The 26,031-nt window shown below is 62.7% G+C and overlaps 1 protein-coding gene across 8 annotated transcripts in view; it reads right to left on the reverse strand.

Annotated features, from left to right (window-relative positions):
• The window catches only part of INPP5A (inositol polyphosphate-5-phosphatase A), a 157,129-nt gene that overhangs the window by 20,505 nt on the left and 110,593 nt on the right, over positions 1-26,031 (reverse strand). For all 8 annotated transcript variants that reach the window (XM_070057048.1, XM_070057046.1, XM_070057050.1 and 5 more), the window contains exons 6-9: positions 23,122-23,225; positions 17,294-17,346; positions 15,745-15,864; positions 3,348-3,432 (exon numbers count right to left, since the gene is read on the reverse strand). In XM_070057048.1, the coding sequence (XP_069913149.1) occupies positions 3,348-3,432; positions 15,745-15,864; positions 17,294-17,346; positions 23,122-23,225 (362 nt within the window). The remainder of the gene's footprint in view (positions 1-3,347; positions 3,433-15,744; positions 15,865-17,293; positions 17,347-23,121; positions 23,226-26,031) is intronic.

Below are 26,031 nucleotides of genomic sequence, written 5' to 3' on the forward strand. Positions count from 1 at the left end.
GTCTGACCTCCCCCGCACCGGGGCACAGACGTCCCAGATTTAGGGCCCAGGAGTCCGTCTGCAGATGCCAGTTCGGGCACCCAGGGGTGGCCCCTGAAGAGGGGGCGTGCCCCAGCTGATTTTCTTGCACATAGAGCAGTGTGAGTGCTTGGCACCAGCCGAGGCAGCCGTCGGCCACGGCCAGCGGGGCAGCATCATGTGCCGTCCCTACTGGGACCAGGTCCCTGTGCCCTCGGTGGAGCTGTCCACATGGGGCACAGAGAAACGCTGGGTGGCACAGCCTGGGCAGGCTGCTCAGAGGCAGCGGCTCAGGTGTGGGCAGTTTCCACGCACCCTGGAATTCCCACTGACAGCTGCCGGCAGTAATGACACCGCCGGGGAAGGCAGAGCCACCCGGGGGCCTGCAGACTGAGGCCCACACTAAGCAGCAGTTGCCACGTCACCACCAGGTCAGCTTTGCCCACACAGTGAACCATGCAGCAGGTAACTGGAGGTTTTTATTAACAGTTAATTACCTGTGGGCTTTAAAGAACCAAACGGCCAAGAAAACCTCCCAAAAGTTAACGCGTGGTTCTTACACACGCCTTCCACTCACTGAGCACACAGTCCAGTTAAACGCTATCCACTGCCCTCCTGCTGATCTGCAAGTGCCAGCGGACAACAGGCTCCTCGTATGCGTGAGGAGCCACAGACCTGAACCCAACACCTGTGCGACAGCCACCACCAGCAGGCAGCATCCCGGGGTCAGCAGGTGGCCAGGCACCTAGATGACTGCCAGAGGTGGCGGCAGCGGCCTTCCTTGGTGGCACGTACGACCATGAAGGCACGCCGTCTCCTGGGGACCCTGCAGACAGAACCCCGGGATGCCGTGGGAGTGACAGCTGCCATGCTTCCTCCTGCCGCTGTCAGGTGAACTCTCTGCTCCGCCTGTGAGGGAGGGGCCGCGAGCACCGCTGAGCAGGGCGGGTGCCACCTGCGTGGGCCTCCTGTCCCGTGATGTGCGACCTGCGAACAGGTGCCCCGAAGAGAAACCTTTTCCTCCGGGGACGACTACACGGCTGGGGCAGACGCCAGCTACACTCAGGGGAGCTGGCTCTGCCCTGGGCCCCTCCTCTCGCCTGGGGAAACCCACGGCGTTGGCCACGTGGAGGGACTGCTGTGGCTGGAGACCGAGCCGCTAGGCGGGGCCCGTGCACGGTTCTGAGCGGGTGAGGGCGTGCGGCTGGCAGGCGGCTGGCCCGGCGGAATGCTCTCTCCAGTGTCAGGTCTCTGCGTCCGCATTGGTGACAGTCACCCGGACCCGCCTCGTCCTCGCGGCAGGCAGTGGGACGCTCAGATGCAGCGAGGGGCGGGCGTCTCGGGTGCTTGCGGCTCACATCACAGAGCCTGGGCCCAGCTTCCTGCTGACCCGCACCCTGGGAGGCAGCAGGCGATGGCTGCCCACGGGGGAGGCCTGGGTGGAGCTCCCGGCTGTCACACACGTTGGGCAGTGAACCAGGAGATGGGATGGAACAGGACGTTCTCCCTTCTGGCCTCTTCCGTCCAAATAACATAAATGAATATTTTAAAAAATGAAATCAAATTCAAAATCTGGCTCCTTGGGTGTTGCGTGTCCTGGCACCTGTGGGGCATGCACTGTCCCACACAGGCCAGGCCCACAAGAGGACACAGCGGCCAACGCTGGGCTGGCTCGGCCCGAGGCAGCGTCCACCTTTCCCTTCCACTGGCCTGGGGGACGGGCCCAGGACACCGCCGGGCTTCTGCCCTGGAGAAACCGAGGTCTTGAGAGCAGCAGGAAGCAGCAGCACTCAGGGCTGCGCTCCCCTCAGTGTCCACTCCCCCTTGGCCCTGTCCAGGGCACAGCGTCCGCGTGGAGCAGAGCTGCAGCGACTGTGTGGCAGGAGCCGCTGTCCCCAGGGAGCAGAGGGCACGGGGCAGGGGCCGAGTCCCTGAGAAGCGACAGCTGCAGCTCTTCTCCAGGAGCCCACCCAGGCCCACTCAAACAGCCTGGCACTCTCCAGATGGGCGCCCACTGCCCCTCCCCAGGGACCCCAGGACGCCTGGCGTCACCCAGGTCAGCAGCTGCCGGACACCAAGAGCAAAGGCAGGGTCCCTCCTGGCAACACCGCCACCTCGTCAGGGCTTTGCGGCAATTTCCAGACACTTTGATCTGCCAGGGGGAGGGCGGGGGTCTCCCAGGGCTCCAGGCAGAGCGGGCAGAGTCATGCGTACCCCTGCTCAGATTCAGCAACAAGACTGCACACCAGAGGAAATCCATTCTCTGAATGGGGCGGGCGCCCTGCCCGTGTGCCCTGGGCAGCAGCAGGCAGGGACAGGCCAGCTCTGGGCTCCTCACCTCCGGCGCAGAGGCCTGTGGGCCCCTTCCCACGCAAGGGTCCCGGCCTCCAGACCCTCAGACCTCAGTGGTGCTCCCTCGTCCCGACCAGCAGGCACCTGTGCGGCCACAGGTCCAGGCACACGCGTGTGGCGGGGCCTCGCCTGGTGCAGGGCACATTACTCACTCCCGCCAAAGCCCACTCAGCCATGTGTAGAGGCGACTCCTGGGGAGGGCGGAAGGTTGACGTGATGACACGGCCACACTGCTGCCCTTCCACAGCCTGGCGTGGGCATGGCTGCTGCATGTGGTCCCGCCCGTGGCCTTTCTGTTCCTCCCCCGCACTGGGGATCTGAGGCATCCACAGCCAACGTGAGACCCAGGAGGGGGCAGCAGGAGCAGTGGACACCCCGAGCCCAGGTCACGATGCCAGCGCCCCTGCTGTGGGCCTCAGCCCGGGACAGGGGGCAGCCCTCTTGCGTGGTCCGGGACTCGCTTTCACCCCTGAAGACCCCTGGCGTCACACAGCTTCTGTCCCCAGTGCCCACTCCACGAGTCTGGCCCTCCAGGCCCCAGGAACCAACACAGTATCAAGAGTCCCAAAGAGCACCAGACGTCGACAGTCTGTCAGATGGAAGGGAGCTTGCAGACGGCAGGCCCTCTGCGCAGTGCACAGAGCCCGTCAGCAGCTGCCCACACCCGCTCTGTGGGGCGCAGGCGGCCCTGCAGGGCCCGCTCCAGCCCGTGACACCGGGGCACTCGGAAATTGTGGGGAAACAAAACTAAGAAGTTTCATTTTGCTGCAGAAAATTCTTGAACTTCACAGTTTTCCCTCATGCGGACTTTCCATGACTTCCCTCCTCTGACCCCACACACACCTCATCCTCACTGTGCTCATCGTTAGGAGACTGTGCCTCCAGAAGCGTAGCCCGTGAGGCCGACAACACCCTGGCCGCCGGTGAGTGTGGACGAGGGACCGCGGCCAGGCCCCGAGCAGGCACCCGGCACCTACCTCCACCACGGACCTGGAATCCAGCCGGAAGTTGAAATCGCCAAAGACAAAGTAGGAGACTTTCTCGAATCGCTGGTCGATGATTCTGGCAGGAAGGGAGGAGACAGAGGTCACTGGGGGTGCACGTGGAGGTCACGAACCCCATCACCGGTCCCCAAACCCTGCATCCACGCTCCCTGCTGCAGGAAACCACACGGCCACAGCACGCTTCAGCAGCCACACGGGAGGTGGAGGCGCGGGGCCAAGCCTCACCCCAGGCCAGGACAGTGCTGGAACCAAACTCAGAAGCCAACAGCTGCCTTGGTATGGGACAAAGGCAAGGAAAGAAGCGCTTGGACAGGGAAAGAAACTTCCAGAGAAGCAGGATGGAAGCTGAGGGGGTCTGTCTGGAGCACAGAGCCCCCAGGCAGGGCCACGCCTGCAGACGTGCCTCCAACATATGTATTCACCAGACCCAACTGGACATCTCCACGCGACTCGGTGACACGGCCGCATATGCCCATGCATGTGCACATACAAACACACGCAGGCAAACATACCTGTGTTTTCTGGCTAGCGACCGCCTGGCTTAAAGAACCTTTCCAGGGGCCAGCTGTGGCATAGCCGATAAAGCTGCTGCCTGGGACACCAGCCTCCCATATTCGGGTCCCAGCTGCTCCACCTCCAATCCAGCTCCCTGCTAGTGCCTTGGAAAGCAGAAAATGGCCCAAATGCTTAGGCCCCTGCACTCACGTGGGAGACCCAGAGGGAGCTCCTGGCTTCAGCCTGGTCCAGCACTGGCCAATATGGCCACTTAGGGAGTGAATCAGCAGATGGAAGATCTCTGTCTATCCCTCTTTCTCTGTAACTCTTTCAAATAAATGAGTAAATAATAATAATAAAAAGAACCTTGGGGCCAGCACCGTGGCATAGCGGGTGAAGCCACCACCTGCAGCACCAGCATCCCATATGGGCGCAGGTTTGTATCCTGGCTGTTCCTCTTCTGATGTAGCTCCCTGCTGTGGCCTGGGAAAGCAGTGGAGGATGGCCCAAGTCCTCGGGCCTCTGCACCCACATGGAAGACCAGGAAAAAGCTCCTGGCTCCTGGCTTTGGATTGGCCCAGCTCTGGCCATCGTGGTCATTGGGAGTGAACCAGCAGTTGGAGAACTCTCTGCCTTTCAAACAAATAATGAATCTTAAAATGGACCTTTCCAAATACTCATATTAATCTATTTCACAGAGATTTTTTACACTGAAAAAGATGCACACTGGCAAGGCCCGGCAGTGGCTTCCCTGAGACAGAGGGTCTGGAAGGAGAGCCAGACCTGCGCCTGGCTCCCACCACCGGGAGACACGGCCACACGGCAGCTGCTTCTGACTGCAAGGCAAATGAGCACGTGAAACAGAGCGCGTGTGGGGCAGAACACGCAATCTGCACACACGGCAAAGGACACTTGGTGCCCACGCTCCTGACTCCGCCACTGGACAGTGACAGAGCTCTGGTGCGGCCGCAGGGGCAGGGGCCGCACGCGCTTCCTCCAGCTCCCTTCCCGTTGAGGAGTTGGGAGCGAAAGCCGTCTCAACGGTGTCAGGCACGAATCAGGAACCACTTCCTAATCAGGTCACCGCAAAACCCTCCCATGGCCATCAGGGAGTCCCCCTGTGACCAGCTGGGTGCGGGGTATGGGGGTGCCACCCCAGGGCCTGCCCAGCTGTGCAACTGGACCCATTCTCTTGAAGATGAAAGGAAACCACAGGTGGCGCTACAGCTCCCGTCTGGCTGTCAGAACCAGGCAGTTGTAAGCCCCAGCATGGCCCCGTGAAGGGTCGCTGTCCACTGTGCACCTCTGGGGGCTTCCAAGACAGGGTGGGGGGAGCAGCCACACCCCTTCACGCCCGAAGGATTCAGCTGTGTTTCATCTAGGCACTGGCTCCGCCCTGCGTGCAGCCCTGGGTTACAGGGGCTCCACTCACGGACGCTGTGTCTTCTTTCACAGGCTCACGGCCTGTGCTCTGGACCCCAGGCCTGTCCCTGTCCATGCACACTGGGGTCGCGGCAGCTCTGTCAGGGGAGGTGCTGGCTTGTACACGTCAGTTCCCTCGCTAACGCAGACGCTCCTTGGGGCTCCCTCTTGGAAGCTTTTATTTCTTAGGGATTTATTTATTCATTCGAAAGGCATGGTTACAGAGACTGAGAAGGACAGAGGTATTCCATTCGCTGGTTCCCTCCCCAAGGTGCTGCAATGGCCAGGGCTGGGCCAGGTCAAAGCCAGGAGCCAGGATCTTCTTCTGGGTCTCACACATGGGTGCAGGAGCCCAGAGACTTGGGCCATCTTCCGCTGCTTTCCCAGGTGCAAAAATTAGCTGGGAGCTGGATTGGAAGTGGAGCTCCCAGGACTTGAACTGGCGCCCATATGGGATGCCAGCCACAGGCCTTGACCCTAATCCCCTGGGCCACAGCACCGGCCCCTTGTGCAAGCTTTTATGGTTGGGCTTCAATTCCCCTGGGGTTAACACACGGAAATGGGGTCACACCACCAAAGTGCCTGAGCCACAGCAGGAGGCTCCCCATAGCACAGGTCTTCTGAGTTATCTGCTGCTTTCTGTAACCTTTTTATCTTTCCCTATAGGATTCCAATTAATACCTAAAAAGTTATCTGAGAGACAGAGATCTCCCATCTGCTGGTTCACTCCCCAAATACCAAGCTGCAGCCAGGAGCCAGGAGCTCCATCCAGGCCTCAGATGGGCGGGGTCCGAGCACCTGAGCCTCGTCACTGCCCCCCAGGATGTGTCTGAGCGGAGAGCTGCGCCGTTGCTGACCCCCACTCACTGCCCCACCCAGGGAACGTCGCCGCAGCCCCACACGCTCCTCTTGCACATGGGGCTGTAACGCCTCGCCAAGCTCCACATGCTGTCCCATTTTCCTCTTCGCTTGGATTTGCTTTCAATTCAAACACTAATTTGAAAAGACACACTTTAGATATTGCTAGTAATGAATAAATGTTGGTCATCTTATTCCTCTGCCCTAACGGGAAATCTTCCTGTGGAGGGCCCGCCACTCAGGGAGGCAGGCACGGGCAGGGTGCAGGGATCTGCAGGGACACAGGGGCCTGGGGGGAGCCCAGGTCCTAGAACCCCCCTCACCCCTGTGGAGCTGCCTGCTCCACCGACTCCACACGCCCCATCTGGGCTCAGTCTGTGTGTGTCCTGTCTGCTTTCCACATCTCATTCTCGCTGCCGGGCGCCCCCAGATGCCCGCCCACTCGTGGCCGGCCATCCTGCCCTTCCCTGCTCAGGGCCAAGCAGCCCTGGGGTCAAGGCTGGCACAGCAAGGCAGCTGCGGAGGCCTGAGCCTGAAGGCACAGCTGTTGCCCGGCACCCTCCTCCGAGGGGCTCCAGCCGGGTGCTGGGCAGACACCCGGATGGGCAAGGCTGCAGGGAGGACCCTGTGCCCCGGGCACGTCCCCTCTCAGACACCCCCGGGTCTGACCCTACCAAGGTGCAGACTATGATCCCCAAGGGCTTCCTGCAACCCTGGCAGGTCCAGCAGGGAGGCAGGATCGCCGGGGGGAGCCCCTGGCCCAGGGGATGCCTCACTCTTTTCTCTCCCTGTGGTTTTTCAAAGGAAACCCACGGCCTGGCTCTGCCGACGGGAGGATACCCAGAGGGAGGGACAGTTCACGCCTGCCCATCACAGGCACCAGCGCACGCCCCTGACCCCCACGCCAGAGCAACGGCTCCCCTGACATGGGGGCCTGGAGGTTCACTCAGACCCTGACCACATAACTGCAGAAACCTGAACACGTGTCCATGTCTGCATGGCAACGTCTCCCCGGGGAACCGCTCCTGTTCACACCAGGAGATGCCCAGAGACGGAGACATGGGGTCTGGAGAGTTCCTTCCCTCCTCGCACAGCCCCTGGGCTGGGAAAAGCTCGTCATAGGGCGGCCAGGAGGCTACACTGCAGCCGCTGTGGCAGGGCAGCGATGCCCACAGGCCGGGGAGAGCGAGGAAAGACGCTCACGCACGAGGACCCTGCCCGGAAGGCACGGTGCCGCTGCTCTCCCGCGTGGGCCAACGGCTGAGCACCTGTGAGTGGCGGCTCCAGCCAGCAGAACCCTCCGCAGGCAGGGAGAGACGCCTGCACACGACACCCCAAGGATTATGGGAAGCAGATGATCACGTGGCTGGCTAAACGGTGGAGCCCACTCTGAAGTAAAAACACTCTACATCTTCAGGTTTAACACAGCTGAGCGAGCCCTGGACAGCCCCGCGCTCAGCGAGACGCCCTCCCAGGCCCCATGGCATCAGGCGCTGCCCGCTCCGGCACGACTGGAATCCTCCGTGATGTTTATCGTGCCCCCGTGCCCTGCTCCGTCTGATACGCAGCAGGAGCCAATTAATAACCAGCACCGTTGGAGGGGTCGCACAGCAGAGCAGCAAGATGAAGGGGCTGTCAGCGGCAAGGCAATCGCCTGAGTGCCCAGGCCCGGGGCCCTCGCGGCACCCACTTTTAATCTCAATATAGTGCCATTTGGGCCAGAAAAAAAGAAGCGTTGTTTTAAAATTAATTACCTTGTCAGGAGCTATTATGATTAAAAAGTAGGCCCACATCAATATCATGTGCCTAATTCAAAAGCAGAATTACAAGAAGAGCCATAAAAATCAATTTTTTAGGCTCTGGAAATGGTGTCTTTCTGCCTGGACGGGGGTTCCATTAGCGGCGCAGCCTCAATGGGGGCCTCGCTCACGCCCAGGCCACAGCCGGCTGCTGACGTCCAGGAGGGGGCCGACGGCGAGGCAGCCTGCGGTGCTGCCCAGGGCCCGCGCGCCCCATGGGGCCTCTGAGCCCGAGCAGGTGCAGAGGGCCCACCTCCAAGCTGGCTGACAAGCAAGGACACCGGCTCTCTCGGTCCCGTTTTCTCACACTGAACCGAGGCTGGATCTTCAGCAGGACGCTCAGGCTGCAGACAGGGAGGACCCCACAAAAGCCAGCTGCTTCCTCCACGTGCAGGCCACGCTCCCCGGCCAGCTGCCTGTGGCAAACACACGCACGACGTAGACACCAAAACCACGCGGAGCCTCTCAGAGTCACGTAATCGCTTACAAGTTTCTCTTAAGACGCCTGATGGAACGGTTCATCATGGTAAACTTAAGTCCCCTGAAACACGCTCACCCCAGACCCTGCAGGGAGGGCTGGGCGTGGCTCTGCCCCGGGAAGCACCTGTGGCAGTAGCAGGCGCATGGGGCGCGTGGACGGCAGCGTGCTAGCGGTGACCGCTCAGCACAGGCATGCGCTGTCCACCCCGCACGCAGCCCACAAGGCAGGGACACTCCATGGCTGCCGCCCCGGCCCAGTCCCCAGTGCCAGCTCACTCAGGCCCCTCCCCACCACAGCCTGCAGGCTGAGCCCTGGAGCCTCCCAGTGGCAGCAGGGGACGCAGGATCCGCCTGGGGGTGGCTCAGCGGCAGCTTGGGCACACAGGGTGCCAGGGCCAGCTGGTCTCCAGTCACTGAGGCCTAATCACCAAGTGCCCCTTTCCCCACCCTTCGCCCGTGAACTGCTGCTCACAGTTCTGAACGACGCGTGGCCAGGCTTGAAGCTAGTGTGGTCCCAGGAGGATGCCAGGAGGCCCCTGCTGCAGCGTTGGTCCCAGGGTAACCTCGGGACGGAGCCTCTGGGCAGCGGTGAGCACTGGCCCCGACACAGCAGGCTAGCAGATCCTGGTGCCGGGCTCACACACGGGGGCACCGCAGAGAGCAGCCTGTGCCAGCCCTCACTGGAGTACCTCCAGCACCAGACATGGACCTCAGCGTGCAAGTCGCGGTGAGCAGGCGCCAAGTGTCAACAAAGCCACAGCAGGGCGCGAGGGGACACGGACAGCAAACAGCCGTGAGCCAGGGCACCGCATGACTGGCGGCTGTGCCCTTCTCTCCCCAGCGAGGCCCCATCAGGAAGAATCGAGAAGAGGTGAGCTCAGTGCCTCCACCCGGCCGCGTGCTGGCCGCTCCGCTGCAGGACACCTGCACCTCTTCCAAGGCTCCCGGCCCAGCTTGCTGCCCCGGGAGGTGCCCGTGCCCACCCTGGCTGCAGGCTGCACAACACTCTCCTCTCACTGCTGCCATCGTCCTGTGCTCCAAACACAACACCGTGAAGCTCAGCCTCCTGTGGCCACTTCACTCCTTGCGCACGGCACCAGGCAGCAGCCACCAGGGCCACGGTCTCATGGAGCTGAGCGAGGCCCCACAAGGCAGAGAGCACGGGTGCTGGGGACGGAGGCCGCCCGCCTTCCCCAGGCTGGTCAGTCATGGGTGTGGCGGCGCCGGTCTGACAGCCCCCACGTGGGAGGGGTCTGCAGGAAGTGGAAACAATGGCCGAGGGCAGTTCCAGCAGGATGGCCGCACACAGGACTCAAGTCCATCACTTAGGGATACCTGCGCCTGGCAACACAAGCTGTGCCCAGGCATGTAGGACAGACACGGCACTGCTCCCCCTACGCGTGCGCAAGTGCAGGGACGCGCATGCACGTGTCACAGGACTGGGCACTGGGGTGAAGGGACCAGGAGGAGTGGGAAGGAAAAGGGTTCAGGACGCAGCCCAGTGTCCTCGGAGGTGACGGACATGGCCAGGTCCACACGTGGGACTGCCCATCCTGCTCCAGTCTCCAGTAAAGGCATCTGTGACATCCCCGTCATCGATCACCAGGGACACGAGGCATAAAGAGCCCCGCGGCAGGGTCTGCGGCTGCGCCTGCCCCGCCTGCACGAGGCGCGTTCCTAAGGAAGCCCAGGAAACGCAGGCCCAGCAGGGGCCTTCAGGCTGAGAGCCGGCCAGGACAGCAGAGGTCGCTGGCCTGTGGCCAGCCTCGTGGGGGCTCCAGGTCTGTGGACGCGCAGTTGTGCACACGCACACCAGAGCGCAGGCTCCAGGCAGGACGCGGGGCGAGGCCTGCTTGCGCCGGGAGGCTTGCGGTGAGGGAGCCTGCGCCTGCAGACGCAGTGGCTTTTCTTCTGCCGGCTGCACCGCGAGCGAGCGCTGGGAACGGCCGGCACAGAGCCCTTCAGCCCAGAGGGTCTTTGAGCTGCTGACAGCTGACTGATGACCGGGCGCAGCCCACAAAAGGGAGCTGGGTGGCGGCCGGCATCACACGGCCTCTCCCTGGGAAACTAATTGCTCCGAATTGTCCGGGGGGAATTATTTTTCTGGCAATCATTTCCTTTGAATGCCCAAAATGAGCATGAAGCAACTCTTTTGACTGGACATAAAAGTTAAATGTCCCAATGTTGATCAAATTAACTTCAGCACCACGACAATGGACTGCATCTGTGGGAGAACAATGGGGACAGAGGCCTGCTTCATGCCTGGATCTCACGGTGGTGATGCCGAAACGTCGCTGTGGGACTGGCCCGGCCACAGACGAGGCCCGCGACCCGGGCGGAACCCGAGAGCACACCCCACTCTGGAAGCTTCCGGGTGTCACCTGACTGGCATCTGAGGCTGAGTGACAAGCCCACTGCAGGCTGCAGGAGCCCCCCGCAGCCGTGTCCAGGTAGGGCCTGAGCCCCGGAGGACGGTGCGGGACCAGGTCCTGGGAACCTGCCTGGCGCATGGAGCCCAGAGACTTCTCTGAGACAGTAGTGCTTCCTCAGTTAGGGGTCTGTCTCCTTTCTTAACCGCGTGTGCTACAGAGTCAAAGCAAGAACATTTGCAAATTGCGCGCACGACAAGGATCATCACTTGTGATCAGGATGAGCTGACCCCCAAGGTTCCCCCTCAAGGAACGTGGTCAGCCTCAAGCTCCGCCCTGCTGGGGCCCCAGAGTGCCAGGCCACGCGCCTGCAGGTGCAGGCCCCCACACCACACACAGCCAGGGCCCTGGGGTCCACGCACCTGAAGCGTTTAGCTAGAACTGACTTGTCTGTCTGTTTTTAAAACGTTGTCTGGACTCAGAAGCGGCCAAGACCGCAGCGGGTGCCTCTTGCCTTCCCCACAGGCCTCTCCCTGGTCCTCGGGGTGGGGCTCCAAGGCTGCCCTGCCCTCGCTCTGGTGCCACACGCTCCCTCAGTGGACAGAAAGATCGCTCCCCCACCAGCAGCCTCCTTGCCGACCCCTCGCGTCTCGGCGGGGCTGGCAGACAACGCGCGCGGTTCCCAGTGCCCTGTGAATGCTGCGCTGTTGGTGGCAGCGTCCATTCAAAGGCCAGCGCGGCATTGTCCTGCCCGAACAGCACAGCACAATGCAGTCTGCTGGTGGCTGCCAAAAGGTTAGCAGTGCCGCTGAAAGGGCGGCCCATTGTGCACCCTCGACAGAGCCCCCCTTTGTGTGCGGCAGCCCCGCGCCGCGGAGGTCCGGATCTGCGGCTGGCTGGGCGCGCCGCGGAAGCGCCCGTGGGAATGTGGGCGCAGGAGAGCATCCGGGTCCCAAGCCTGCTCTGCTGGGGGCCGTGGTGCCACAGTGTGGGGCAATGACACAGGTTAATGCCATAGCACTGATGACCTCACCACAGCCAATGAGATCCAAGGGCCCTCGGGTGCTGTCGCCCCGTGCCATCATCTGGGAGGACCCCCAAACCCCGGTGCCTCAAAGAGCTGCCATGTTGCAGACGAGGCCTTGTTCCCAGGCTGCCTGGGCAGAGGGGGCCTCCCTGCTGGCTGAGACACAATGTCCTGCGAGCACTGTGGTCAGTTTTGTGCCATCCTGGCCATGGGCAGGGCAGCATTAGCAGTGGCTGCAGTGGGCCCAGTGCGGGGCTGAGGCCAAGCCCTGGGCACACGGCAGTGAGAGAAGCAGCACCCAGACCCTGCGTCCCACACCCCTGGCCTCCCTGCAAGGACCTGGCAGGTGGCGGCAGGTGCTAGGGTGTCCCTCTCCCAAGTGCGGATGTTTAGCTCCTGGGGGGGTCACTGGCAACAGTGGCCCTGGTGGGCACATGGTCTGTCCTGGGGAGGGGTCAGGCCACCGGGGACTGCCCTCAGAGGGGATCAGGGTGTCTCCTGGAGGCCCCATGCTGGCTCCTGGGAGGGGGTTGCGATCCAAGAGCAAGTCTAGGGGAGCATTTGGTGCAGCAGTTACGCCGCCTTGGACGGCCACACCCCTGCGGGGGTCTGAGTGCTGGCTCTGGTCCTGACCCTGGCTTCTGCCCACGCACCTGGGAGGCAGCAGCAAAGGCTCAAGTGCCTAGGTTCCTGTCACCCACGTGGGAGACCAGATGTGGAGCTCCTGGCTCCCAGCTTCGGCCTGGCCCAGCCCCAGCTGTTGCAGGCATCCGGAGAGTGGACCGGCAGGTGGGAACTCTCTCTGCGCCTCCTTCTCTTCCGAATCAAGACGAGAGTGCACTGGCCCTGGCCCAGCCTCTGCGCTTCCTGTGGCCCCTCCTGCACGCACTCCTACTGCTATGACATCATCTATCACGGGCTTCACCAGGGCCGAGCCGACCCTGGCACCAGGCCCCCGGCCCTACAGAACCTCAAGCTCCACCAGCAGGTGATTTAGCCACAGTCAGAGAACAAGCGAACGTGGCAGTGCAGCGACAGGAACCTGTGGAGACGCCAGCGCTTCCAGCTCCACCTCAAGTGGCACCAACAGGCAGCAGAGCCCAGCTCCCAGCTCCCTGCCACACACAGCACAGCCAGGCACGCACGTGTGTGCACGCTCATACACAGGCACACACTGCTCTCACAGCTCACCACATGCATGACCACGTAGGCAGACACATGGGCTAACACACAATCACACTCCATGCACACAATGCACACATATACAACACACACGCATACAATGCTCATACATGAACTAATACACGTACACACACATACATGTCCTTATGTACTTCAGTCACACAGAATGCTCACACTCATGCAAACGCAATCATAACACTGCTCACGGTAAGCTATGTGTACAGAAGCAAGCACACGCGTGTGCTGTGCAGTACAATCACACACACACGAACACATGCATGCGTGCGACCATGCGTGCTGTGAGGACAGGCCCTGCCTGCTCCCAGGCACATGGGGTGCAGGGCCTCTCAGGGTGGCTGCCATCCTTCTTGGTCCCACCTGACACTGGGGGCCCTCAGGATACTGCCCTGGGTCTGGGTTTCACTGGAGCAGGAATGTGCCCCTCCCAGTGCCTGGGTCCCGAGCCTGTCCTCAAGGACCCAGAGGTGCCAGGCACAGCCCCTTCCTGTGGACGTCCCTCCAGAGGGGGACGCCCGAGTTCGAGCACCCTGTGCCCCCTCTTCCTCTCTGGATCCGGCCCCTACACACCCTGACCGCCTCTGTCCACATGGCTGAGGGCAGCTCGGCCCTCCTGCTGGGCCTGATGCCAACACTCGGGAACTGAGTCCCCTAGGAGAGCTGACTACAGTGCTCTGTGGCTGGCGCAGGGTGCAGGGGAGTGGGTGGAGGCCGGCCCTGGGTCAGAGCAGCTGACCGAGAAGCCAGGTGCAGGAGGGGGGGCGGCGGGAGCCCCTGCACACTCAGAAGCACAATGCAGGGTTCCTCACACACGAGGGGTCGGGACAGCGGGGGGCCCAGGAGATGCCCACAGTGAGCGCCTGTCACATGCCAAAGTGGTCATTCTGTCACCTGAGCCGGGGACCCGGACAGAGCAGGAGCGGCCACGCCACGCCGTCCGCCTGCCTGGCCCAGGACCAGACACACATGCTCACTGGGGGTCCCCAGGTGTCAGAGGTCACATCAGATGCCACAGACTCGGGGGGAGGGGCTTGGAGCATCTGAGTGAGAGGAGTTGGGGCAGCTGGGAGCCCTGGCTCTGATGGTCCCAAAGGTTGCCAGACACCCTCCCTGGGAAACAGCCTGGCTGGTGGCACCGAGGGGGAGGGGAGAGGAGGGTGCTGTGGGGACAGAGGGGAGGGGAGGGGAGGGTGCTGTGGGGACGGGAGGGAGGGGAGGGTGCTGTGGGGACGGGGGGGAGGGGAGGGTGCTGTGGGGACAGAGGGGAGGGGAGAGGAGGGTGCTGTGGGGACAGAGGGGAGGGGAGGGTGCTGTGGGGACAGGGGGAGGGGAGAGGAGGGTGCTGTGGGGACAGGGGGGAGGGGAGGGGAGGGTGCTGTGGGGACAGGGGGGAGGGGAGGGGAGGGTGCTGTGGGGACAGGGGGGAGGGGAGAGGAGGGTGCTGGGGGGACAGAGTGGGGGAGGGGAGGGTGCTGTGGGGACAGGGGGGAGGGGAGGGTGCTGTGGGGACAGGGGAGGGGAGGGTGCTGTGGGGACAGGGGGAGGGGAGGGTGCTGTGGGGACAGGGGGAGGGGAGGGTGCTGTGGGGACAGAGTAGGGGAGGGGAGGGTGCTGCGGGGACAGAGGGGAGAGGAGGGTGCTGTGGGGACAGAGGGGAGGGGAGGGGAGGGTGCTGTGGGGACAGAGGGGAGGGGAGGGGAGGGTGCTGTGGGATGGGGGAGGGGAGGGGAGGGTGCTGTGGGACGGGGGAGGGGAGGGGAGGGTGCTGTGAGGACAGAGGGGAAGGGAGAGGAGGGTGCTGTGGGGACAGAGTGGGGGGAGGGTGCTGTGGGGACGGGGGGAGGAGAGGGTGCTGTGGGGACAGGGGGGAGGGGAGGGTAGGGTGCTGTGGGGATGGGGGAGGGGAGGGTGCTGTGGGGACAGGGGGGAGGGGAGGGTGCTGGGGGGACAGAGTGGGGGGAGGGTGCTGTGGGGACAGAGGGGAGGGGAGGGTGCTGTGGGGATGGGGGAGGGGAGAGGAGGGTGCTGTGGGGACGGGGGGAGGGGAGGGTGCTGTGGGGACAGGGGGGAGGGGAGGGTGCTGTGGGGACAGGGGGAGGGGAGAGGAGGGTGCTGTGGGGACAGGGGGAGGGGAGAGGAGGGTGCTGTGGGGACAGGGGGGAGGGGAGGGTGCTTTGGGGATGGGGGGAGGGGAGGGGAGGGTGCTGCGGGGACAGGGGGAGGGGAGAGGAGGGTGCTGTGGGGACAGGGGGGAGGGGAGGGTGCTTCGGGGACGGGGGGAGGGGAGGGGAGGGTGCTGCGGGGACAGGGGGAGGGGAGAGGAGGGTGCTGTGGGGACGGGGGGAGGGGAGGGTGCTTTGGGGACGGGGGGAGGGGAGGGGAGGGTGCTGCAGGGACAAGGCAGGAGGGGCCCCGCTGAGCTGCCCTCACGGGCTGCTGTATGGTGCCCAGGCTGAGCTGGCAACTCTGGCAGTCACCCTGTAGGCTGGAGCTGCGGGAAGGCACTGCCCACAGCCAGGGGGACCACGGACAGCCGCTGCTGGCTGTGGCATTGGCCACCCTGGCAAGCTGCAGCACCCATCCTCGAATTCTGAGGCCTCCCCAGGGTGCTGTTTCCTATCTCCCCATACGACGTGGAAGAGCAGTGACCAACCAGGAGCACGGCCTCAGGGCCCACTCTCAGAAGCCTGGCCAGGCAGCAGTGGACGGCGGGCACCCACCTGTCCAGCACATAGCCCAGTGCCTTGTGCCGGATGCCCGAGTACACCGACGGGCTCGTCTCCCAGGCAACCAGGTTGGACGCGTCGTGGAAAAGATGGATGTTCACCAGGTCAAAGGCACTGCAACCAAAAAGAGAGGACACAGTGACTGAGGGCTGGAGCCAGCAGGTCACCTGACAGCTAACCCCACCAAGCCCGCCCCGGCATCTGACCTCCCATCTCTCCCCTGGGCAGCCACACTCCCAGAGCACAGCCTCCCACGAGGCAGCAGGACACACGGCCTTGCTTACGTCTTCTGTGCACAGCTGAAGGAAAGCTACTTCCTTAGGGGAGAGGCCTTGTACCAGCCACGGCTCTCCCCACAGCGAGGGTCTGCCCAGGGCAGAGCAGGAGGCCCCCAGGTCTCAGCTCCCAAAGGTGAGGCTGTCGGCACCCCTGTGGTGGGAGTGGGGGCAAAGGGACTGGGGGGTTCCATCCCACTCCCTCTGAGCTCACAGTCCCAAGGAAGACCCTCACATGTGCACTTGGTGAGGCTGGAATTGGGCCTGTGGGACACCCACACTTGACATCACCCCCCGACTCTTCAGCGCTCCCCCATCCCACCCGGATTTGCCAGTGCCACCTGTGTCCCTCACATTGTGCTGGGGCCGGTCCCTACAACCAGGGGCACACAGCAGTGGTGGTGGCTACCTCCCAGAACAGGTCAGCAGGGACCCTGGCTGTCCCCTTCTCTTACTTCCTCCCAGGGTCTTGTCCTGAGCAAAGAGAGGCTGTGTGGGAAGAAGCCATGGCCTCCAGCCACAGCCCTGGGCTGGGCGTGGCACTGAGTCCTCTGGACCCAGGAGGCATCAGGGATGGCCTGGGGCAGCTGGGCCACAGCTGGCTAAGCCATTCAAAGATCATTCTTTAAAGCACAGTGGGTAAAGCCACTGTCTGGATGCCGGCGTCCCATACAGGCGCCAGTTTGAGTCCTCTCCCAATGCAGCTGCCCGCTCATGCCCTGGGAAAGCCGTGGAGGTGGCCCAGGTGCTTGGGCCCCTGCACCCATGTGAGAGACCCAGATGGAGGTCGTGGTTCGGCCGGGCCCAGCCACAACTGTTGCAGCCACTTGGGGAGTGAACCAGCAGATGGAAGATTCTCACTCACTCTCTCTCTCTCTCCCCCTCCCTCCCTCTCTCTCTCTCTCTCTCTGGCTCTTTCAAATAAATAAAATAAAATGTAAAAAAAAAAAAAGCTACTGGTGCAGGGTGCTGTGTCACTAGGCCACTACCGTGGGCTCCAACAAGGTCCCCACCCAGCAGCCAGGAAGCTGCCACCGTGGGGTTCCCGAGTCCCTCCCCTTGCAGGGATGCTGAGCCCCAGGCCCACGCATGAGAGCTTCATGGGAGCTCACCACGTGGGTGCCCGCGGGAGCACAGGGTTCGGCAGACAAACTGGTGCTGAGTGCCCAGACCTGCGACTCGAGTTCAGGGACGGCGACACCTTCCCGTCGGTAGAAGCTTAGCTGAGAGAACATTCTGGAAACGTGGCCTAACATAAGGGAACATACCAGTCAGCGAGGCACCACCGCGTCCGGATGAAGCCCTTTCGTGACCATTTGCACTGAAAAATAAACAAGACACAGAGATGAGCTGGCACAGCCGGCGGCACACAGGGTCCACCGGGAACAGGTCCGGCACTTCCAGCGCTTCTGCACCTCTGGGACGGAGCAGACGGTGGCGCTGCACACAGAGCTCTCTCTGGGGCACCACTGTGGGGAGGACCTGGTGCCTGCAGCCAGGAGGCTGTGCAGGAGGCACCCCCACTCCACGGGCACACAGCCCTGACGGCCCCGCCCGGCAAGCACCCAGGCAGGAGGGAGGCTGGGAGGGTTGCCGGATGCCGCAGATAAAGCGCCGGTGCCTGGCTCTGCTCTGGGGGGCGAGGTGGGCCCACGCGTCTCCACAGGAGCTGAGCACCAGCACGCCGGGACGGGGCTGCCACCAGGGTTCCCTGAGGGAGGCTGCGCAGCACCCAGGCCTCCACTCCCTCCTTGGCACGGCAGGCCCGGCACGGCTCTCGAGCACAGGGTGGCCAGCACCAGACAACGAGCCATGGCAAATGAACACGACCGGTCACTCAGCCAGCGCGCTGTGCTTCTGCGGCCCAGGTGGCCTGAGACGGCCCTCCCACGAGAGCGCCCCCAGGAAGCACCTGCACTTCAGGGCCTGCGCGAGGGGCTCTGCTGCCACACCCACCTGCGCTCTGAAGTGACCAGAGAGGGAGGGGCAGGGCGTGGCCCTGTCCACGCCCGGGAGGGGCCTGCGGCCTGACGTCCTCTTTCTGCGTCACGCAAGCACCACTCTGGTGCATTCTGGGCAGAGGGGCTCTGCTCCCACTGGGCAGGGCAGCCAAGCACAGGACATGGCTACCGAGCGGACGGGAGGGACGTGGGAGGGTTCTGGGCCTAGGCAGCTCAACACGGCAGCCACTGGCCGCTCACAGCTGCCAAGCCCCATGAGTGTGACTGAAAACCTGAATTTCCCATCCCACTTTACCCTGAATCAACTGTAAGTGGCACAGACACACAGCCCAGGGAGCGCCCTGAAAATCCCCTGGAGGCTCTGGGAGGAGCCCTTCCTTACCCCGACAAACACCCCCTGAACACCTGCCCTCCCAGGTCAGCCCGGGGGGTGAGGCGGAGGCAAGCATGGGGGCGGTGCACAGGGTCTCCCAGAACGGCAGAGGCAGGCAGGCGGAGACCCCCGCCTCCATGTGCTGGGGCGTACTGCAGGGGTGACCAAGGCGCTGGAGAACAACCACATGACGCGCGGTCCCTGCGTGGAAGGCCAGAGAAATGGCACCGGGCAGCGCAGAGGTGGGCACCTCACTGCTTCGTGCAGCACAGCCAGGTGAGAGGCAGGACGGGAAGTGGCCCTGCCGGCCCCATGGCCCAGCCGCTGTCCCTAGCTTTCTCACTGCCCCTAACAACCATACTCCTGTCTCTAGAGAGGAGACAGGGCCCCCACTTCCTCCCAGTCAGGGCACAGTAGGACCCAGGACTCCGGACTCTGGACCCAGCACCCAGGACCCAGACCCAGCACCCAGGACCCCAGACCCAGCATCCTGGACCCCACACCCAGGACCCAGGACTAGGACCCAAGACCCAGCACCCATTACTCAGCACCCCAGACCCAGCACCCAGCACCCAGGACCCTGGACCCAGCACTCAGAACCTAGGACCAGCACCCAAGACTGACCTAGTACTCAGCACCCTGGACCCAATACTGTGGACCCAGCACCCAGGACCCAGGACCCTGGACCTAGCACCCTAGACTCAGCACCCAGTACCCTGGACCCAGAACTCAGCACCCAGGACCCTGGACCCTGGACCCAGCACCCAGGACCCTGGACCCCAGACTTAGCACCCAGGGCCCCAGCACCCAGCACCCAGGACCAGGACCCAGCTCCCAGCACCCAGGACCAGGACCCGGACCCGGGACCCAGCACCCAGTATGCAGCTTCTTCATTCCCCAGGTCCCTTGTCTTGACCACCCCGGCTCCTCTTCTGGCCAAGCCCTGAGCACTCCCAGAATCAGCATCCACGTCAGCGGTCACTCCTGTGGCTCGCCTGCCAAATAATCTACCCAAAAATACACACACACACACACACACACAGACATGCCAGCACACACATGCTAGCACACATGTCAGCAGACACATACACATGCCAATACAACCCCAGCACATACACATATGCACACATAACACATGTCAGCACACACCAGCACACATCCATTCCAGCACACTCACATCCATTCCAGCACACACATGTATATGCCAACACATACACACCAGTAGACACACATGCATGCCAGCACACACATGCATGCCAGCACAAACATGCTAACACACAAACACAGGACAAAACACACATACATGCCAGCACACACATGCATGCCAGCACACAAACACAGGCCAGTACATACATGCACACGCCAGCACACACACATGCCCACCCACATCCACACAACACTGCATGCACGCTCGTACACATGCAGGTGCACGCACACACACGTCTGGGAGGTGCAGTGGGGACCCGGCACCGTGTCGCAGAACTGCGCTTCAAGGGCCCCACGGGTGCTGTTGCCCGGGGCCCTGCTGACGCAAGCAGAGGACCAGTGGGCCTGGACAGGGTCTGCTCAGGTCCCTGGTTGGTCCTTCCCCTCCTGGCCTACGTTCTGGGAATTTCTGGTCACTGAGCACCGTCTGAAACCAGTACCGTGGAGCGTGGCTCCACGCTCCCAGGGGGTGCCCTGCAGCCCCCAGCTTCCTGCACTCCAGCAGGTGTCACCCCGAGACGCAGGGCACGCCGACGCCGGGGAGGGCGGCCACATGTGCCCTCCCAGCATCCACTCCCAGCCCAGGCCCTGCTAATGGGGTCCCTTCACAGGCAGACGGATGGCGGGCGCAGGAGGCTTCATCTCCTAAAAGGCGGCATAAATCGCACCGAGCAAAGAGTGGCTGTGGGAGGTGACGGGCACACAGCCCTCGCGTGCACGCCTGCTCCCAGCATTAGCGGGATTAATCCATCTTTCATAAGAGCTTGCAGCAGGCCCGTGATCTATGGTAACAACCAATTTCTCACCACGGGCACGGGGAAAAAATGACTTGACCTGATCGACTATACAAATCTGCTTTTTAAAAATGGCCTCCCATTATCTGGAGTGTTGCTCCCGCAGGTATCATCTGAGACTCGCACGGAGCCGAGAGCGCCCATCCATCAGCAGTGGGAGTGCTGCTAGTTTAAACGCAGCGGCGCAATTATCTGGAACTGCATCAGCCTCCATCGCGGCGATCACATTCAGATTATCCCTAAGTGATGGCGATCAAAGAAACAGAAGTCAGTGTCAGACCGGCGTCTCCCCAAAGCGTTCAGGTGGAGCCGAGCGGTTGGCACACGGGCACAGGGCCAGGGAAGGGCGTCCCGCCGTCCCCTCCGTCCACACACACGACCTGCCACACGCGTGTGAAGTGTGCACACACCTGAAAGTGCCACACCGCTGACGACGGCCAGACGCTCACGGGAATTGAAGCAGATTTCCTCCTGCGACGTCACAGGGTGACCGACACTTGGGGTTCCTGTGCGCCCCACACGCACCCTGGGGCACACGCATGGCCCCGAGATACGTCCGGGGAAAGGCGTGTGCCCCACGTGGTCACCAGCAGCACGAGGGTCTGCTCATCAGCCGAGCTGGGCCGAACGCCGAGAGACAGAGTCCACCCAAAGTGCCCCAAGGGCTTTTCCAGGATTTCCCAGACGCAGGCGCCTGGGCCAAGTCTATGAGCGCAGGAAGGGTCAGCGCTCAGGCCGGGGCCACCTGTCCCATGGGAAGGAGAGGGCCACTCACACCCTGGACACCAAGCCATGCCCCAGCCTCCTTTCCACACCACTGAGGGCTGTGGGCATGAAGCTTTGGCCTGGAGGAGCCGAGGTGCCTTGAACACCCCAGAGGGTGGCCAGACCTGATCCCGGGGTGAGGGCAACAGGCCAGACGCCCCAGCTCCCTCCTCCCTCAGGGGCTGCTCTTCCAGGACACAGTAGACCCTGCGGGTCCAGGGTCCCTTCAGACCATCACAGCCCGGCAGGACAGGACACAGGCTGAGGAGAGGGGGCAGGGCCTGTCGCTGTGTCACAACAGGGCGGTATCCTGGCTCCCAACCTGGGTGGAAGGAACCACGCCCTGGTGCAGGGGTAGGGTGGGAGCTGCCACAGCACAGGGGAGAGTGCAGCGGGGACAGCAGCACCACCGGGTCACCACCACCGGGTCACTGCTGCCTGTGCCTCTGCCTAGGACCAGCCCAGGGCTGCCCCCACCAGCCCTGCTGGCCTCCTCTTAATTCTCCCTCTGTGGTTGCTGCCAGGTGAGCCCCAAAGTCTGTGTCTGGTCACTCTGAGAGTGCCAGTCAGCACCAGCCCCAGAGAGGCCTTTGGGTGAGCGAGGGTCAGGCTGGGGTGGACAGAGGCCAGAGGGCAGCTGTGCCTGGGGCCCTGAATGGCCCATGGCTTCCCCGAGGGAACCACAAGGATCTTGCCAGGGGACATCAAGGGTGGCAACGTGTGGGGAATCCTCAAGGTCTCGACGTTGGCTCGCACCCCCAGTTCTCCTCCAACCTCTGAGTGCAGGGACCGCGGCCTCGGCCCGGCACGATGGATGAGCTGCGGGGTGACAGGGCAGCCCCATCCCTCACTCTAGCCGCGGGTCATAAAGCAAGTTAATAAAGTGTGGCCTTGTGGAAGTCAGAGCGACCAAGCCCCTCCCGCATGGCCGCCTGACTGGGCTGAGCCACAAGCCCCAGACACCACGCCCTGCATCACCGCAGGGGTGGAGCTGTCCCAACACATGGACGCTGTCAGGGACAGCATGTGGCTGTGCAACCTGAGCTCCCAAACCCCGCGACTGAACTGACGACAAACGGGCAAGAGAAGGCACTCGGCACAGCCGTGTCACACAGCTGGTGACACAGGCACAGGGACTCCAGCAATACCGGCTGCACAGTGCGACCCCAGGCAAGCCACAAAGCACGTCACACTGAGTGCACGACTGGCAAAGGAAGCAGGCGGCTGCCCAAGTAGCAGGCACAACGCAGGGACACGGGCTTCAGCCACCAGTCCAGGCCACGTGGGCTCCACGCCTGCCGACTGCTGTATGACCCAGGTCCTGTGTGTGAAACAGAACGCTGGGGAAGGGACAGGACCCCATCCCCGCAGTCCCTCGTTCCCCATGTACTGTGGTCACCGTGGTGTTTCTCCTGCCAGCCAGACTGACCCACTGACACCCAAGCATCTGGCACGTGGACGTGGGACATGGACACAGGACAGGGCACCACAGGTGACCTGCACAGTATTCACCTGTGTCTTTTCAGGCACGGCTCCTGCCTGAAGTGGCTACAGGATGTGCTGACTGATGGAACGCTGAGCAGCCAAGCCTCGTCCTGCCCTGGTCTGGGACAACCTGGACCAGCTCACCAAGCCCAGGGCTCCAGGAAGAGCACAGCAGGTGGCAGACACCAACAGGCGGCAAGCCCCTGTGCCTCACTTCCCACGTGCTCATGGCAAGCTCACGGCAAGCTCACGGCAAGCTCACGGCAAGCCCGTGCTTGTGGAGTGGCAGGGAGCCCTCCCGAGGGAGCAGATGGCAGGGCTCTCTGAGAACTGCGCAGTGCAGAGGCCGACTGAAGCACACACAGGCCTGCAATGGATGCCATCCAGCAAGACAGACGCAGCCAAATGCGGGACTGCGCCAGGGCTCCTCCCCCGGGCCTGCGGCGCAAGCGGGGCCGTGTGGGGCCTCTGCACGAGTGCTCGCTACAGGGGCCAGGCGGGGCCCCACGCACCTCTGGGAAGTAGTCCTGCGGGAACTTCTCCTTCTCCAGCATGGGTGTGCTCTCCAGGGTGTCCGAGTAGATCTCTTTGCCGGTCACCTTCTTGTACTTCTTGGCTGCAGAACAGCAACAGACAAGGTGAGCACCTCGGCTCCGTCCCATCACAGCCACCAGGGCAGCCCTGCAGGGAACGTCAGGGACCCCCAAGAGGGCTGACACTGTGCTGACCCTGAGCCACCTGCCCCGGGGACCCCGCCTGGAATGCAACGTCCACTGTCACCCCACCGCTCCCCGCCTGCAGACCTGGGGAACTGCCTGGCATCCTCTTTCCAGACCGCAGTATGTTGAAGAGAGTTGTGGAGTCACCACTCACTGAGGCTTCACGCAAACCTACTCATAGCATCCACCTCCCACTCACACCCAGCCAACACGGCTGGGGAGGGGTCTGCTATGACCAGCGCAGGAGCCTGTAGGACCTGGTATGGCAGTGGCTGCCCAGCACCTCCCTGGAGCCCCCGACAGATGCGGCTCAGTCTAGGCCCCCTGAGCAGACATGTGTGGACAGCACCCCAGGCCTGCAGAGGTGTGGGACAGCCACAGGAAGGCCCTCGGTGGGGGAGGGTGGAGGTGACTGCCAGCCCCTGGCAAGATGTGTGTGGATGGCATGTGGGTCTCCAGGGCCCAGCCCACACGGCCTGTCCTCCAGGGCTGCCCCCAGCCAGGGCCCAGCCCACACGGCCTGTCCTCCAGGGCTGCCCACAGCCAGGGCCCAGCCCACACGGCCTGTCCTCCAGGGCTGCCCCCAGCCAGGCCCAGCCCACACGGCCTGTGTCCAGCGCCTGCCTGCTGCCAGTTCCCATGCTCCCAGTCCCCTGCTTGTTGGGGTGTGGAGGTCACGCTGTGCTGCTGGAGTTTCATGACGCCCACTCTATGTCCTGTGGGCAGCTGGAACCTCGAGGGGCAGTGGGGGCAAAGTGGAAGCACCCTGGGGCCAGGCCCTGGGCCACACTCACGCCCAGGTAGAGGGTGGGGTCCACAACACAGAGCTGCAGCCAGGCCTGTGGGGAGCTCAGGGGTCGGGAGAGCAGGCTCAGGGCGCTGTACCGACCGCACTGCGCCTCCCGGCCCCGGCCCAGAGCACAGGAACCATCCCGGAGGAGGCAGGCGCAGCCCCAGTGCCTTCCGTGGCCATGGGCGGCCTTGACAGAGATGTCTACTGAGCAGTGTGGAGCCGACAGAAGCACGAGGAGGGACATGGACACAGGACGCAGAGAAGGGACATGGAACACGGATGCGGGCCATGGACCTCTCGGGCACACAGGCCTTGGGTTCCAGGACAGGGTGGGGTGAGGAGGCCTTTCTCCTTGTAAGGGCAGTGAAGTCCTCCAGCAGGACAGGAAGTCCACTCACTTCTCCCTCCCCACTGTGACAAGCAGTCTGCACGGAGGTGGTACCTCTGCTTCAGTGGAGGAACCAACATGGATACTTTGTTACTAACTCTTTTTAAAGATTTATTTATAAGAAAGAGTTAGAGAGAGAAAGGGAGAGAGGAGTCTTCCATCTGCTGGTTCACTCTCCAAATGGCTACAATGGCAGGAGCTGGCTGGGCTGATAAGAAGTCAGGAGCCAGGAGCTTCTTCCAGGTCTCCCAAATGGGTGCAGGGGCCCAAGGATTTGGCCTATTTTCCACTGCTTTCCCAGGTGTGTTAGCAGGGAGTTAGATTGGAAGTGGAGCCGCTGGGACTTGAACCCGTGGCCTTGTGGGATCCTGTGCCGCCGGCAGAGGTTTAGTGCACTAAGCCATAGTGCCAGCCCGTGTGGTACACTTTCACTGCATGTGTGGTCACACTGTCACACATCGGCCACTGCAGGACCCTGGGACCCCCCTGTCCTGCAACTCCTGTGCTCTGTGGCCCCATCGCCCTCCCACTGCCACCCCTCAATGCCAATCTTTCCGCTGCCCGCTGTCCTGTGAGGCCCCTCAAGCCTTCCAGCCAGGGCGCTGCTCCCAACGCTTCCGCAGCCTCTGCTCACTGAGCTGGGGGTGGCTCCTGACCCTTCTGCAGCCCCGTCCCTGGTGCTGGGGGTTCTGCCTCTGACCTGCTCCCCACAAGGACTCCAGGGAGCCTGAGTGGGGCTGTGCTGCACCCAAGTCAGGCAGGGAGGAGTGACGTTCCAGCAATGCTCTCTTCCCATCTGTCCACGCTGCCTGAGCTGGGGCAGGGGCCCTGAGAAACCATGTCTGTGAGGGTAGAAAAGGGACAGCCAGCTCCGGCCTGTGATCCGATCCGGAGGACACCAACTGTGATCTGCTCTCCAGAGGTCCTGCCTGCTGGTTCCCCATCCGGGCGCGGATTCCAATGCAGGGATCTGGGGACACATAGTCAGTCTGTGCCTCCGGTACCTGCGGCCTCACCCAGCCTCTCCCATCACACGCCCCAGGGTCCTGGCCTCACAGATGCAATGCATTCCTAATGACTTCCTCTTTGTGTGTGCACCTGCTTGTTCATATGCATACATAAACATACATGAAGGCCGCTGATTGTGTGTGCTGTGTTCATACACATGTACAAACATGAGAGCCACTGGTCATGTGTGTGTGTCAACAGCTTGTATCGGGGCTGGCGCTGTGGCACAGTGGGTAAAGCTGCTGCCTGCGATGTCGGCATCCCATAGAGCACCAGTTTGAGTCCTGGCTGCTCCACTTCTGATCCAGCTCCCTGCTGCTGGCCTGGGAAAGCCCAAGTGCACCCACGTCGGAGACCAGGATGGAGCTCTCGACTCCTGGCTTCAGCCTGGATGCTGGCAGCCATCTGGGGAGTGAAACAGCAGGTGGAAGATCTCTCTCTCTTTCTCTCTCTAACTCTTCCAAATACATAAATAAATCTTAGAAAAAACGCCCGTGTGCCCCGTCTTGCCGCG

The sequence above is a fragment of the Oryctolagus cuniculus genome, chromosome 15 (genome assembly GCF_964237555.1).
Source record: "Oryctolagus cuniculus chromosome 15, mOryCun1.1, whole genome shotgun sequence".
Lineage (NCBI taxonomy): Eukaryota > Metazoa > Chordata > Mammalia > Lagomorpha > Leporidae > Oryctolagus > Oryctolagus cuniculus.